The sequence below is a fragment of the Cynara cardunculus genome, unplaced genomic scaffold, assembly GCF_001531365.2.
Source record: "Cynara cardunculus var. scolymus isolate 2C unplaced genomic scaffold, CcrdV1 Un_Scaffold_1432, whole genome shotgun sequence".
NCBI lineage: Eukaryota > Viridiplantae > Streptophyta > Magnoliopsida > Asterales > Asteraceae > Cynara > Cynara cardunculus.
In genome coordinates this window covers 109028-124582 of record NW_020200765.1, presented here as the reverse complement: position 1 = coordinate 124582, position 15555 = coordinate 109028, and the positions used below count along the sequence as shown (strand labels likewise).

Genomic DNA, 15555 nt, shown 5'->3' with positions numbered 1-15555 from the left:
AAGAATGTTATATGAATATTATGTTGATCAATATATTTACCAAGCTAATTGATGTCTAAGTTCTTTATTTGAATCATTAACAAATTCATAATAATATTCTCGTTTTTCTTTATTATGATCAGCATAAAATCTTTTAAAAGATATTGCATATTAACCGTTGGTTGAGACATTTTAGCAAATTATTAACTTACTTGAATGATATTTTATTGTTTCGAATTCAGAGTCTATGCTTTTCTGTATCCAATTGATATACTTTATAATAAATGATAGTCTAATAAATATATGAGCTGGAATAATTTGTTTATTTTGTCTTTGTTCTAAAATTTTTGTTATCAAAATTTGTTTATCTCGTTTTAATTCTTTTAAATATTTATAGTCATTATCTATTTCTATCCAACATTCGTCTATTATATTTTTGTTTATTTTATTTTGTCTATTACAACGAATTTGAATCTTATTATTCATATTAGCAAATCGTTAATTTAATTCTCCAATATTTAATCTCTTTCATATTATGTCTTATACATATATGCATCATTTGTATTTCTCTTTTATTTATTATTATTTGTAATTCTGTTTGTTCTAGTTCTTTGAGTAAAAGAGTAGTTGGCATTAGACAAAGATCATCATATAGTTGACTTAATCTAGATTGAAGGTGTTTTAAACGAGATTCRAAATTGTTTAATTCGTTATATCTTTCTTCTATATATTTCCAATTTTGATTAATCATTCCTTTGAAGATTTTATTTGAATTAACGTTAACTTGAATTTTGTTATTCATAACTGTTCTTTGAAATTATTTAATTAAGATACAACGTCTGATCTGGTAGGACTATATTCTCCAGAATCATTTTCTTGATAGATAGGTTTTGGAATATTTGTATTGAAATCTACATATCTTAAAGATTTAGATTTTGGGAGTAAAGGTGTTTTCATATCAACGTTACTAGTTGACCCTGTAGAAAACCTAGAAGGAACAAATGGAACAGATTCAAAATTTATATCTATTGAACCATCATCATGTTCTATAATTCTTGATTGTTGATTCGAATTATCTAATTGTTTGGGTTGATGTATATTTTGAAGATTCTAGTTGCAAGATTGAGTAATTTCATTCCATTTTAGACGTTTTGGAATTTGAACTTTAGTGTGTAGAGGATTTGACTCAAATATTATAGTTTCATTTCTTGGACTAACTAATTTAGTTTTTGGTTCAATTGTTGTAGACATAGTTTTATAACATACTCGATATATGGCTGCAACAGCCTAAGTACTTTCTGAAAATTCTAAATTTTTTGTCCTGTCTTGTTAATCCTAAGAGATGCTAGACATACAAACTTCAAAAATTCAATATTAGCAATAGCTAAAACTAATATCTCTAATGGTCCAATTTACTTCAATTGTTATCCCAATTTCTCAGTAGGCTTATATATATATATATATATATATATATATATATATATATATATATAGGTGGAGGTTCAAACGAAAACCCCTGTGATTTACGAGAACCCGAGAACAATCCAATAACTCAAACTTTTTTAATTAATAAATTAGTAAGGGCAGTAATGTAATTAAGTAATTTTTATAATTTTTATTTTAATTATAATTATCCATTTTTTCCTTGGATTGATCACGCTTCCACTCTTTTCTCTGGTTGGTTTTCTTATCTCTTTTTCTTCTTCAGATCGTTCATAGTATGTTCACAATCGACTTTCTTATCTCCCTTTCTTCATATCGTTCATAGTACCATATTTTTGTCGATATAGAATAGAGGACTTGAATGTTATTGGTAAGTAAGTTTGTACATGATCGAGTTATTCGAACGACGATTCCAGGGGATTTTCTCAAGATTGTTTACAACTTTTTTTAAAACTATTCTGATAATGATGAGGAAGGTACGATAATTGTGTGATAACAATAAAATATGCCATCAATTTTCAAGTTTGGATGATATGGGGCTTTTTATGCGATATGTAAACATTTTTTGTCCATTTATAGTTATTGGTATATGTTGATTTGAGTTTAATGTTATTGTAGTTTTGTAATTGAGAATTTTGATAGTTGCAATTGTATGTTATGTAATGCTTCACATATAATTTTCGTGACATATATTTGTTACTAGCTCCACATATAGTTTTCGTAACATATATCTGTTACTAGCTCACAGATATTGATCGCTCAAATCATATAACAGAAACAATTATTTGTGCATATCGATTCAAACAATTATCAGGAAATGTGATAATGGTGTGATAAACGTGATAACGGTTCTGTGCATATCGATCCAAACAATTATCAGTGATCCCAGGAAATGTGATAATGATGTGATAAATGTGATAACGGTATGATAAATATGATTGATATATATGATTTGATCAAAAGCAAGTTAATTGCTAGCAAATCTCAACTCAAACTACTTCTGAATTTCTTAAAGTGGTGTGTAGCTAGTGATGAAGAGTCGAGTTCATATGATAGGAAAATGCAAATGCAAATGCAAATGCAGAATTTTGCAGTGTAATATACATATGATTGATGCTAGTAAATAACGTAAATCAACAAGTGAAAAATGACAGCTATAGCGTAATCAAGATGGTCAATTTCACCTTCAACTTGTAACACCAAATCAATTATTATAATAGTGATATCTTTGTAATTGAGAATTTTGATGTTTATCACCCATAGTTGCAATTGTATGTTACTGTAATGCGCTTTGATGAGGTTGATTTTGTTTTCAATTTAATTTAATAGTAATTTTGTTTAGTTTTATTATGACACATGAGACTTTGTTAATTTGGTTTATATATATATATTGATTTTTATTTATTTATAACATATGGGTAATTGTTTCATAAATCATTTCGTGTTACCAGCTCAAGGAGTGATTGAAAGTCCTTGCGGTGATGGAATTCGTATCCCATCTGTTCCAAGTGATAAACTGTGATAATAAAAGTATGTTGTGATACATTATGATAATAGAAGTATTGTGACAAACTGTCCTAAATTGTGATAAACTGTGATAACATGTGATAAATAGTTTTCGTGTTACCAACTCACAACATATTGATCACTCAAATCATATAACAAAAACAATTATTTGTGCATATCGATTCAAACAATTATTAGTGATCCCAGGAAATGTGATAATGGTGTGATAAATGTGTTACCGGTGTGATAAATGTGATTGATATACATGATCAAAAGCAAGTTAATTGCTAGCAAATCTCAACTCAAACTACTTCTGAATCTCTTAAAGTGGTGTGTAGCTAGTGATGAAGAGTCGAGTTCATATGATAAGAAAATGCAAATGCAAATGCAAATGCAGAATTTTGCAGTCTGATAAATTGTGATAACTTGTGATAAACTCTGCTACCCCTATGTTAGAGTATGTTACACCTTTATACTAAAGTTATTGTGTGTATGTGATAATCAAATGTAATATAGTTAATCATGTGATAAACATATGCAAATGTTAGTGTCAAGTAGTTGGATGAACTTACATCTGAGAGCCTTCCATAGCGAATATTAGGTTAGAAAAGATCAACTCAACTTTTGTGTTAGGCTGATGTGCGTCCACTTGTCTATTCATATACGATGAACATATTTTTTCTCCCGCCTTTGAAGCTCTTTGACCAATGGGACCGGTGTATATCTCACTTATTGGTTTCACATTAGGAACAACATCATTTTCATTTATGTTACGATCATTTTCCTTCGGATCAGCAACTTCTCCAAACTCTTGAGTGAGACCTAAACTAAAATCCGACATTTGTAACTTCTCATATACTTTAATTGTTTTGTCAACCCCCTTAATTGTTTCTGGATCTGAGAAGAATTGTGTCAGTGTCTCAACAATCTCTTGTACGCCCCCCGTAACACCTTGCCATGGATCACTAGTTGATGCTTGTTTTGTTCCACAACTTTTAGCAACTGACATGTTCATTGAGGCATCACAGTCCATTTTGTCATTTACTACCAAATCTATCAACTTTTTTTTTTTTGCCAAACATCAAACTCCACAGAGGCGGGGTATCTAGTCCTCCCTTTCTTTAGAATCTCATCGAAATCGCTCTTCAATGGCTTCAACATATTGAAAGTGTGTTCGACCTCATCCAAGTATCTCTGCACAAACCGACAAACAAATGACATGTGAATGTATTTTAAAAGTAGTGATTTTATTTCTTACTTTATGAAAATCATTTGATAACTATGGTGGATATATATGATAACTAAGTCGTGATAATCATATGATAAATAAGCAATGTGGCCATTTTTTACATTATACATTAATCAATTTTGTCCTAACTAGATTGTGATATGCAAGAAATCTGAAACTTATATGCATTAACCTAACTAGATTTGTGATAAGTCATATGATATGTAAGTTGTGATAATGATGTGATAACTATATAGATATTTTGTGATAAATATGTTGTGATAATCATGTGATAAGCAAGACATATTAATCGGTTCAAAATATTGATTTAATTATTATATAAAACAATGCAAATAAGTGATTTTATTTGTTACTTTATGAAAATCACGTTTAAAATCACGTGATAACTATGGTGTATATATGTGATACATAAGCTGTGTAATCATGTGATAAGTATGATATATCAATTGGTTCAAAATATTGTTTTCATTAAAATATAAAACAACGCAAATTAGTGTGTTATCATTTTTACCTTAATGTCAATTTCTTCGTTCTCTCTTGATCTATCTTCACGTTGTGCATCAACCAATGGTTCTACAACATTGCCAATCCCGAAACCACCGGTATAAATTTCTATTGATTCCCATCTTCTTAAAATGTCCATTGACCAACTTACAATGCACGGTCTTTCACATATGATACGCACAACATCACATTGAATGGTGTCAACGTACAAAAGCTTCATTTAAAAATGCAAGAAGTAAAATTCCTGTTACAATTTATATTTCGTGAATACTCATTCATAATAAATATCTATTGATAATAAATAGCTATATATATATATATATATTAAAATGTGATACGTAAACATACAATCAATGTAGTTAATGGACCACTGTAGTAACATTCTATTGGGACTGGCTTCCATCTGGTTTTGCTTATCTTTAAACACTTGAAAACATAATCACACCAATCGATTTTTGTGAAACAAGTTTTTTGTGATAGATATGAAAGAACACTTAGGTTACAAATGTCGTTCGATTTGCATTGGCCCATTACATTGCAGAAGACCGTTATGAAGTCTAGTTTGAAATTCCAATCACCATTATCTGAGGTGATAATCTCACTTACTACATGTGTGACACGTAAAGACTGCTTCGAATATCGACTTTTTCATTGCTCTACTATACTAACTTCGCAATTGTCATTAACTAAACTATCCAAAGTAGCTTCCCCAATTGGTGCACCAATCACGTCATATATTTTTTTAACCGTGATTGGGATCACACCGTTTTCGAGTTTAATCAACATGTTTTGAGGGTCAAAAGAATCAACTACATAATAGACAAGCTTTGCAGGTATACCGTCTGTCTTCATGTTCAGGAGGCCTTTAAACCCCATTTCTTTTACACACTCTATTAGTGATGGGGATAGATTTTGAATCATTGTATACATGGGTTTAGGCGATGTTCTGGTACGAAGAGCAAGATGGGTTTTAATCAGACCTTTGACATTATCTTCTCTTCCCTTAGCATCTCCTTCGACACTTTTTACCTTTTTCCTTATGTTTTCGTCTTGAACCTCAAAGTCGTCATTACCTTTAGAATCTTTCCTCGACTTTGGGGGCCTTTTACAAATAGTTTTTGCACAAAAATTATATTTTCTTATCTAAGATATCATGTTTTTTTACATGCTTTTTATATGACAACCAGTAATACATTTAACAAAATATAATATCATGTTAATCTAGTGCAATAATCACTAAATTGTGAAATCAATGGCATACGCGACATAGGCATAGTTATGGTACAATTCATGTCATTCATATTACCAATTTTTTTTGCAAATCTCATTGTTATTAAAGAAAAAAAAATAGTATTTTTACCTTTTCTATTTGAACAATCAATCGCACTTTGTTTCGCTCCAACGACGTTCAATATCGCAACTTTCCATGATCAAATTGAGTGTGCAAGTGATGTTATAATAGTGATATCACATGATTATCACACCCATATCACACCAAATCGTTTAGTGGATTTCGCCTTTAATCGTTGTGATAAATGTGTGATTGTCTAATCCTAACCTATGGAAATCATCCGAAATCGTTGTGATAAATGTGTTGTGATGCCTAATCTAACCGATCGAAACCATGATCAAATCGAGTGATAGTGATATCACATGATTATCACACCCATATCATACAAAATCGTTTAATCGATTTCGCCCGTAATCGTTGTGATAAATGTGTGATTGTCTAATCCTAATCGAATGAAAGCATATTCAAATCGAGTAATTGTGAAAGATATCTTGAATAAACTGTGTTCTACGGCTTCTTCTTGCTGTTCGATTGATGCATGCAAACCTTAAGATTTCTTCTTGCTGATCGATTATTGTTTGATGTTCGATTCCTGTTTGCTGTTTGATTCCTGCATCCAGACTTTACGCTTCTTTGATCTTCGATTTCTCCTTGAAATCAACTTCTTAATCGATACCTTCTAATAAAGATAATTGTTGAATTAAATGGATAATCACTCTAATTTTGAGGATTATAATGTGATTGTGTATTCGTGTTTAAAACTTTATGATTTTGAATCTCAGTTTTTTTTCTTTGAATCTCTTTAAATTTTAATTTCAAAAATCTTTTAATTTTAAAAATCTTTTAATTTTAATTGTTATTCACAATATGGGGTTAATAGGTTGTTCTCGCGTTCTTGTAAATCACAAGGGTTCTCGTTTGAACCCTTCCCTATATATATATATATATATATATATATATATATATATATTGATTTCAACATATCTAGAGATGGATATATATCTATTATTTTCTGTTTTTGTTCTTTAGGATACAAACGGTTTCCAAATCTTCAAGGTTCGTTTATTTACGCTTCAATCTTTGATTTTTGTTTGGTATTTCATTTATTTACCCTTGAATCCGAAGTTTTTGTTTTGTTTTTGTTATCGATTCGAACAGATTTTAGAGATGGATATATTTGAAGCATGTCATATCATAAAAATTTCTACAAAATTAATTCATACTTCAAATGCAATGAATTAGATTCGTCGTAGGTTTTGATTCGTTTTGTTTAGGCAAATTTTTGTGAAAGCCTTAACTGGTTCTAATACCATTGACAATCAATATTTCCTTTTTGGTCCATAATTCTCAATCATCTTAGATTATTAATTTTGTAAGATGAGGTTGAAATGGAGGACATATTTGGAGCATGTCGAGAAACGTTTATCTGAATGGTACAACCACCTCCACCTGCAATAGAGAATGCTTAATAGTTTTTACTTGTTCTCTGTGATATATTTTGAACCAAATCTTCTTGTATTGTATGTTACAAAACAAAACTCCATTGTCAGGCTCAGCAGCATAAACTTAGTTTCTGCAAGTCTCCTAGTACTTTGAATAAGGATATTTTAATTGAATCTTCTACCACAAAAGAAAGAGAAAAAAGATTGTAGGTGTAGGTGTAGGTGATCTAACTTTGTAATGCCTAACATATGGGCTTTGGTTGACTATCTACTATAGTCATAGTGGAATCGAATGTATATTCTTTCACTTCTATCAACTGTTATATTAAGCATTCTTTGTTTGTGGTTACCTAGGTTTTCAGCATACAAGCTTTGAGGGTCTTAATATAGGACGATGAATTCTTTCTCCTAATATGGAATCTGCAATGTTCATCATGAATCTGGTAAACACATGATGGAGTCCCGACCTTAATCCCTGCAAACCTCCTTAAATAATACTTTTATCAAATATATAACAAAAACAGGTAGGAAATAAGAAAATTACAAGACATGATCACAAAATCCATATCCATCGCATACAAGCAAATATAATGCATTACATATACATCCCTACATGCAACATCATAACTCGACATATATACTGTTTTCTTTTTCATTTTCAATTGGATACATATTTAACACCGTAAAAAAAAAAAAAGTATAAAACTCACAGAAACCACCGCAAATATACAAAGATCGGATCACTTGATCGATTATGGCTCAATCTTGAGGAGGGAGTTGAGGGATGTACTATTGAATCGTTGAGCAAAGCCTCGGATCACTAGTACGATCACGTCTCTCAGGTGTCGGGTTTGAACCATCAAGCTTACTTCATTCTCACTATCCACGACAATCCTCAGCCGATGTTGGTCGTTACCAAATATCTCCACCTACATAAGTTCATGCCATAAAAACTAGCTTATATATTCGATAACCTGTATTGGATGGTTAAAAATGAACTGCAAAACATACTTTCACAAAAAGAGAATCTCGTATATTGGGCAACCCGAAATAGAAAGGGTTGCATTTTTTTTTTTGGAACAGAGGGAGTAACATACTAAATTTTGTAGTGCATAAGGGTTATTTAACCAGCAACCCCGAGCTGGCCCACATCGGTCCACCCAAGAGCACTATGTGAGTGGCAAATGAGGTACACAAAGATCTGCTAGGTGGCTTAAGAGCCCAATGTCCACAAGGAGCCCAATCCCCAAAGGAATTGTGATCCTACACTGTGTTTGTTAAACTCGAACCCACGAAAGTCGGTGCAATCACACCATCCCTAAACCAATTATATTACGCTTGGGGGCTTGCAAAAATTGTTATTATTAAAAAAATGCATCATATTCCCTGCATCCCAAAATAAGTGTACACTTTCAAAAGTGTCTAATTTTCAATTCTATCCTTAACTGTGAGATAAGGTTTCTTAACTCTCTTATCATCAAGGGGAAAATTGTCATTCAGTTTACAAGATCCCTAAACCTGTGTGCCTTTTTAATTGTGGACATTTATTTTGGGACGGAGAGAATATTAAACTTAAGTGAAATCACATACATGGAAAGGAGGGGTATAGCTTCCACGAATTTCAGTTGTTGGGAAGGAAGTCTTGGAACCAGGCTTCACAACCTTCACTCTTTTCCTATTAACTTCCAATATTCTTCTCTCAAGAGTACCCAATCCAGGAACCTTCAATAGTAAATGAAAAAAACAACTCAGGATATTTTCAACATGCCATTTTGCCCTCGAATGTATCAAGGATACAAACAAATCAATAACGATGTACCTTCTTTGAAGATCTGTCCTTGTCACATAATGCCTGTTGAAAAGACAACGTTACGAGGCTTGAAGTATGAAACATTTTGCATACGCCTTTGGCAAATGCACATGTTTTTGGTCAACTTATCTTTATAATCAATGGCAATCTATCTAGTAAACTCAGCCAAATGCTACAACAGATCTGCTTACGAAGACTATTTATAAAATGATCTAATTATCTAATGCCAATTAGTGAATGATGTTAATTTCCACTTCAAACTTGCAGCCACTTACAAAACTCATAGAAAAATAAAGACGTAGACATGTCATAGATGAAACTGTCTGTATATGTGGCATACCAGTATGATCAGCATCATCAGCAAAGAAAAGAAACTGAAAGGGAATGATCAATTCGCTTGGCCACAATAACGAGACACAATAAACAAATGAGGATTAACAAATTCATACCTCAAACTTCACAGAGCCAAGATCAAGCTTCTGTTTGACTTCTTTAAGCACGTCAGGTTCTGCAAATAGGTATGGTGTTAGTTGGAGAAAAAACATTTGAGCTTGCAACAAATATCTCATATCAGGTACATAAAGAATAATTGCAAAAGTTGGAGCATCATATATACGAGGGAGGATCAAACGAGAACAATAACTAAATAAGAGAATATGAAAACGGCCAAATCACGTGCAAAATCACGTCATTTTACATTAATGGGCAAAAAAAAGGCGTGCGGGCGACTTTGACCACGCATTTGAGATATTTAAGAATATTTCTTAAATAAACTAAAAGGGTAATATAGTAATTCTATTTTTGACAACTAATCATAATATTTAATTAAATTTTTTAGAAGGAAATATTTAATTAAAATTAGTTACCTAGTATATCAATTACCTAATATACATTGTATTTTAAAGACGTTTGTGAATCAAAGTATATCATAGTGATAACATTTACAATGTTTCACGTGTATCACAATGCATTTTCTTAGTTTTATGAAATGTATCATAGTGTGCATTTTCATTATCTTCATTGCTTTACAAAGGGTATCATATTGTGCATTTTGTATGTATATCTGGATATCACAGTGAATATCATTTGTAGGTATCACAGTGTGTATCTTGTGTTCACATAAGGTTCATCGGAATAAGGTTCGCCGAATAAGATTCGCCGGAGAGATGAGAGAGGATATTTATAAAATCCCTAAAATGCCCTTAATTAATATTTTAAGTTAAAATTACCAAAATTATTAATTTCCTAATTTAACCTTTGATTTGTGGTTGAGATTGGATCTCACAGTTACCACAAACAAAACAGTTCTCATTTGATTAAGCCCCTATATATGTATGTATATATATGTATGTGTGTGTGTGTATATATATATATATATATATATATATATATATGATGTTAGAAAATTGCAAGAAACCCAATAATAAAGAAGTAACTAGAATAAAACCCGACTGCGACAAAACAGAACTCATCTGCAGTGTGGTGATTTCAAATGGTGGGTTTAGGGTTTAAGGTTTAGCATTACAGGAGCATAAGGTTCTTGTGTTGGTAATATGACATGGAAGCCAATCCGAAACCACATACCCCTTGGAATTGATTTACATGGACTGAAGCAGAATCAACTTATATGCACTTTCCCTCTCAGATGTCCCAATTTAGTTGTAACTTTCCTCGTAAAAAATTGTTCAACCATTTACAAAATATTAATACGGCTCTAGGTTTCTTTTAAGCATGTAAAGTCAATTGACCAAGCTATCTTGTGAGGGGGTCATTTTAGCCTATGAAGCTCGCCTATCCTCTGAGAGTTTGAAGGTTGAGGGTTCAACCAATAGTTCTTGTTAATATGAACAACGAATAAATAAATAAAGAACAAGAACTATCATTTGTTTAATGTCGTCCATAATCACATGCAGAACAGCAGAAGCTCTTTAATTTATCTATCCTGTAATTTTCTGGTTTACCTGATTAATAACATACAGTTTTTTAACCCTAAAGGATGATCGGCCCATCTTTCTCAGCAAATATCAGTTGCACTTATAGGCATACACATAACCCAAACCGATGAGAAGGTTAGAAACCATGACGGTAGAGGGGGAGTGGAGAAGGGGCAGGCCGAGGAGGACATGTAATGAGCAGCTGAGGATAGACATGAAAACCCTAGGCATTTTCCGAGGACATGACCCCTTGATAGTCAATAGGAGTTCGCGGAAACACACAATTAGAGACCAGTAGCTAGTCTAAGCGGGAAGAAGGCGGCTCAAGAGTAGAGGATCACGGTAAGGTAGTGAGCCGAGAGATAGGCAACCCGAGTCCTAAGATAGACTGGGGGATGTCTTGTTGTCTTACCTTCATTATGTTTGATCCTTTGGTGCTGCTTACTTTTCTCTAGCCTTTACGTTCATTTCAATTTTTGTTCCTAGCCTTACTCTTCTTTCCTTTTTTCACTTTTTTTTTTGGTTCAGCCTTTTCAGGCAAGATTCTCTTCTCCCACACACTTTTTACAAGTCAGGGATCTTCACAGAAACAATCACTTTACTCTTTGGGGTAGATGACAAGTCTGCTTACCCTCAGGTTTGGGATATACTAGGCTTTTTTGGTTTGGTTTGGTTTGGTTTGGTTTGGTTTACATATCCCAAACCAAGAACAACCACATTTTCATTTCATATACCTTTTAAAATATAATCTTAACAATAGAACAGATTGGAAAACTTAAAAACGAAATTTTAAGCATATATAATACAACCACCAATGGTGGTATGAATACATACAACTACACTATGTGCTTATCATATTGCATTTTGGGTTTATTATTTTTATACTCTGGGGTGTACCTTAAAAGATTATAAAAACAAGCTACTCTAATTATAAAAAATGGTGGATAAGAGGCAATAGAATTGTTCAAGTAAATCAATAAGCAGTGCAAACTAAAATAAAAAATTAAATAAAAGCTCAAATAACAAATTAACATTAACTTGAACAACATGAATTAGAGATAATATATATATATATATATATATATAGTTATACACACACACACACACACATATATATATATATATAAATGACAACCAAACATAGAACCATTAAAACATTTAAAGAATAAGTTTGGAGAAGATAAAACTGGTTCAGGCTTACCAACAGTTATAGGTTCAGTTGAAGCAGAAACTGGATACCCCTCAACCCCATCTTCTCTTACAGGAGTATATATTGCAACCAGCCGATAGCCCACATCATCAACATTCGCTTCATACATCCTTCCTGTCTCACCTGCAATAAAAAAAACAAAGCATCTCTAATACAGAACCAGGAACTTGTGAGTTTTTAATATGCAATAAAAAAACACATTCGTGGTTTCAGAAAAACACATGAAGCGGCGTAAGCCGCGAGGTGAGGCTTCCCAAAATGGCACTTGAGGCGCACCTGTGAATCCCCATACGAGAAGTATGCCTCACTACAAAGGCTAAATTATTTTAAAAAACGACTGAAACCTTCTCGATTTCTTTTTTGAAACCTCTAGTTCTCCTAAGCCCTATTTGCTACTCGTGCAAGTTCCAGTTTTCTCCCATTTTCTTTGCATTTTTTCTTTGATCTTCTCCAGTTCACCAGAGTATTATGTATATGTATATACTAGATATATGTCGTTTATATTTAGGTGCCATTTACCCAACACTTGCCCGGTAAGCACTTACCGGGTCACTTACTTTACCGATTGAACATGGCAAAGACCGAGAATTTTACCCGGTAAGGGCGATGGCAAGGACTGAGAGTCTTACCCAGTAAGTGAGGGTGATGACTCTTACCCTGTTAGCGCTTACTGGGTAAATTGTTGCATGCGATGCTGTTTTAAGGACTAAAATCTTACCCAATAAGGCAAGTGATAGTGTTGAATCTTACCGGTAAGAGCTTACAGGGTAAGTGTTTGATAAACGGCCCCATAGTCTCTACTATGTGTCATTGTCATAGTCAAACTTCTACTCCCACTTTGTTGATACTTTAATGTTTTTTCATATATGTGCTGTGAGCATATTAATATATATATATATATATATATATATATATATATATTATTAATAGATCAATGTTTTTTTTTCCTTTGTTACTATATATATATATTTCGTGATTGAATTTTTTTTTTGGAGATTCTTTTACTAATTTAGTATGATATATATTTTGTGTCTAGTACATAAATCTCTTTTAGCAACTGCATATATCTTGTGTGTATAAGCAGTGGAATGCAGATCGGTAAAGAACATATTCTGTAGTTATATTATATATATAGGGTCAGGTTAAGGGGAAAAACTACAAAAAAAATATAAACCGAGGAGCCCACTGGTTACTAGGGTGTTCCTCAGTTTTTCATTTTTTTAGAGTTTTCCTCTGAACCTCCGTCTATATATATAGGGAGAGGTTCAAATGAGAAGACCTAAATATATGAGAAATAGAGAAGCAATACTAGCCATTAGATTAAATGATCAAGTTTTATTAAATGAAGGGTAGTATGGTAATTAGCAATTGTATCACCGATAGAATTAGAGCGGCATAGGGATCTCAATTCTATCATCGACTTTTTCCTGATTCTTTCTTGATCATATATCACAATTCTATCATCGATTATATATCGCAAATCAAAATTGGTTTTATGGCAATTCTATCATCGACTTTTTTTCGATTCTTTCTCGATCATATATTGCAATTATAGGTTATCAAGATTATCAATTTCTTAATTCTTTCTCGTTCAAATGCCGTATTTTTTCAATATGAATCCAAATCCAGAAAGCGATCTTGAGCAAAATGTTGATTTTGATCCTAAAACTATAATGCAATATGTGAATATAAGATTAATTTGTGGATAAATTAAATAGTTCATATGTGAATCATTCGGGTTCACATATGCACATAACAATGAAAATATGAACTAAATAAGTTTCATATATGCATTACTGTTTCATTTTGAGATTGTCTAGTAAATTCACAATTGAAGAGGACCCAAAGCAATTGATATCATATGAGAATCTATGATTTCATATGTGAATCAAATGGGTCCACATATGCACATATAGTTCATATGTGAATCACAGGGGTTCATATATGCACATAATATAACTTGTTTGCCGCCTATTTGTAAAAGTTACGAAACTACCCCTTTATCTTCCACATAGTTGTTACCATGTGACCCAATTATGTGGTGTTGCACCAATTAGCACCTCAAATCTTGACCATTAATTTTTTAGTGAAAGGGCTAGGATCACTTCTCTATTTCTCATATATTTGATGTTTCTCAAATGAACCTATGGCTATATATAAGGTTGGGTTCTGTAACAGCCCATTTTCGGGTGTGCTTATGATAAGGAAATGCAAATGTGTTATTGACTATTGATAAGTTTTGAGATTTAACTAGACTTTTTCGTTAGTACATTCTAGAATTTCTAAGGTTTCATTAAAGATCGAATTTCGGAAAGTAACCTATAATGTTAATTTGTAATAAACATTACTAATTGATGCGATCAGTTACTAATCGGTCAATGTTAGTGTATCGATGGTTAAATCGAAAGTATATCGTATTGGGTATAAATTACATTCTTATATTAATATGTAGATAAAAATGAGATGGTCATAATAATACTATTGTTATAACAAAAAGTTATTATTAGCAACGTATTTATTTATTTATTTTCTTATAACAAGAATTTATAATAAAGTAATGATTCAAATAAGATTAAGTAGTAGTAATATCTATATCTATATATATATATAATATATATATAGGGGTGTGTGTGTGTGTAGAAGGGATATTCAATGAAAATAATAATAATTAGAAATAAAAACATAAAATTGCAGTCTTTAGTGGGATTAGGTGTCTTAAGTTGGTGAATAGGTGACTTAGTGGAGGATTAGGCGTCACTATATTGGAGATTATGTGAAGAATGCATAATTTATATTAATTAAGAGCATGACACCTTTCCACAGTCATTATGAGATTTCTTATTTAGTGATCTAGAGCATAAATAAGAGAATTTCCTCTTATAATTCATTCTTCAAACAAAACTAAGCAGAATTTCTCTCTTAAAAAGCATATATAAGCTACAAAAAAAGAGGAAGCAATAGGAAAGGGTGTTGAAGCAAAAGAAGTTATAAACAACATCAATTTTAGCTTCTAGATAGCCATATAACCCAAGATGATCACATGTTTTTGTTTACAAATGTGATACACAATATGTAGTTATTTACAAAACATGATTATGAATCATGCTTAGAGTTTATGACATGAATCTCATATCATTACATGATTTTATGCAAGAAAACTTACGAATCATGATCTCATTGAGAACAT

The 15555-nt window shown here is 32.0% G+C and overlaps 1 protein-coding gene across 1 annotated transcript in view; it reads right to left on the bottom strand.

The window, feature by feature from the left end:
- Positions 1-7964: 7964 nt before the first annotated feature.
- Positions 7965-15555, bottom strand: part of LOC112502441 (187-kDa microtubule-associated protein AIR9) — a 47844-nt gene continuing 40253 nt past the window's right edge. Inside the window, exons 34-38 of the mRNA XM_025106347.1 lie at positions 12360-12491; positions 9674-9732; positions 9234-9266; positions 9005-9136; positions 7965-8343 (exon numbers count right to left, since the gene is read on the bottom strand). Of these exons, the coding sequence (XP_024962115.1) occupies positions 8167-8343; positions 9005-9136; positions 9234-9266; positions 9674-9732; positions 12360-12491 (533 nt within the window). The 3' untranslated portion in view covers positions 7965-8166. The remainder of the gene's footprint in view (positions 8344-9004; positions 9137-9233; positions 9267-9673; positions 9733-12359; positions 12492-15555) is intronic.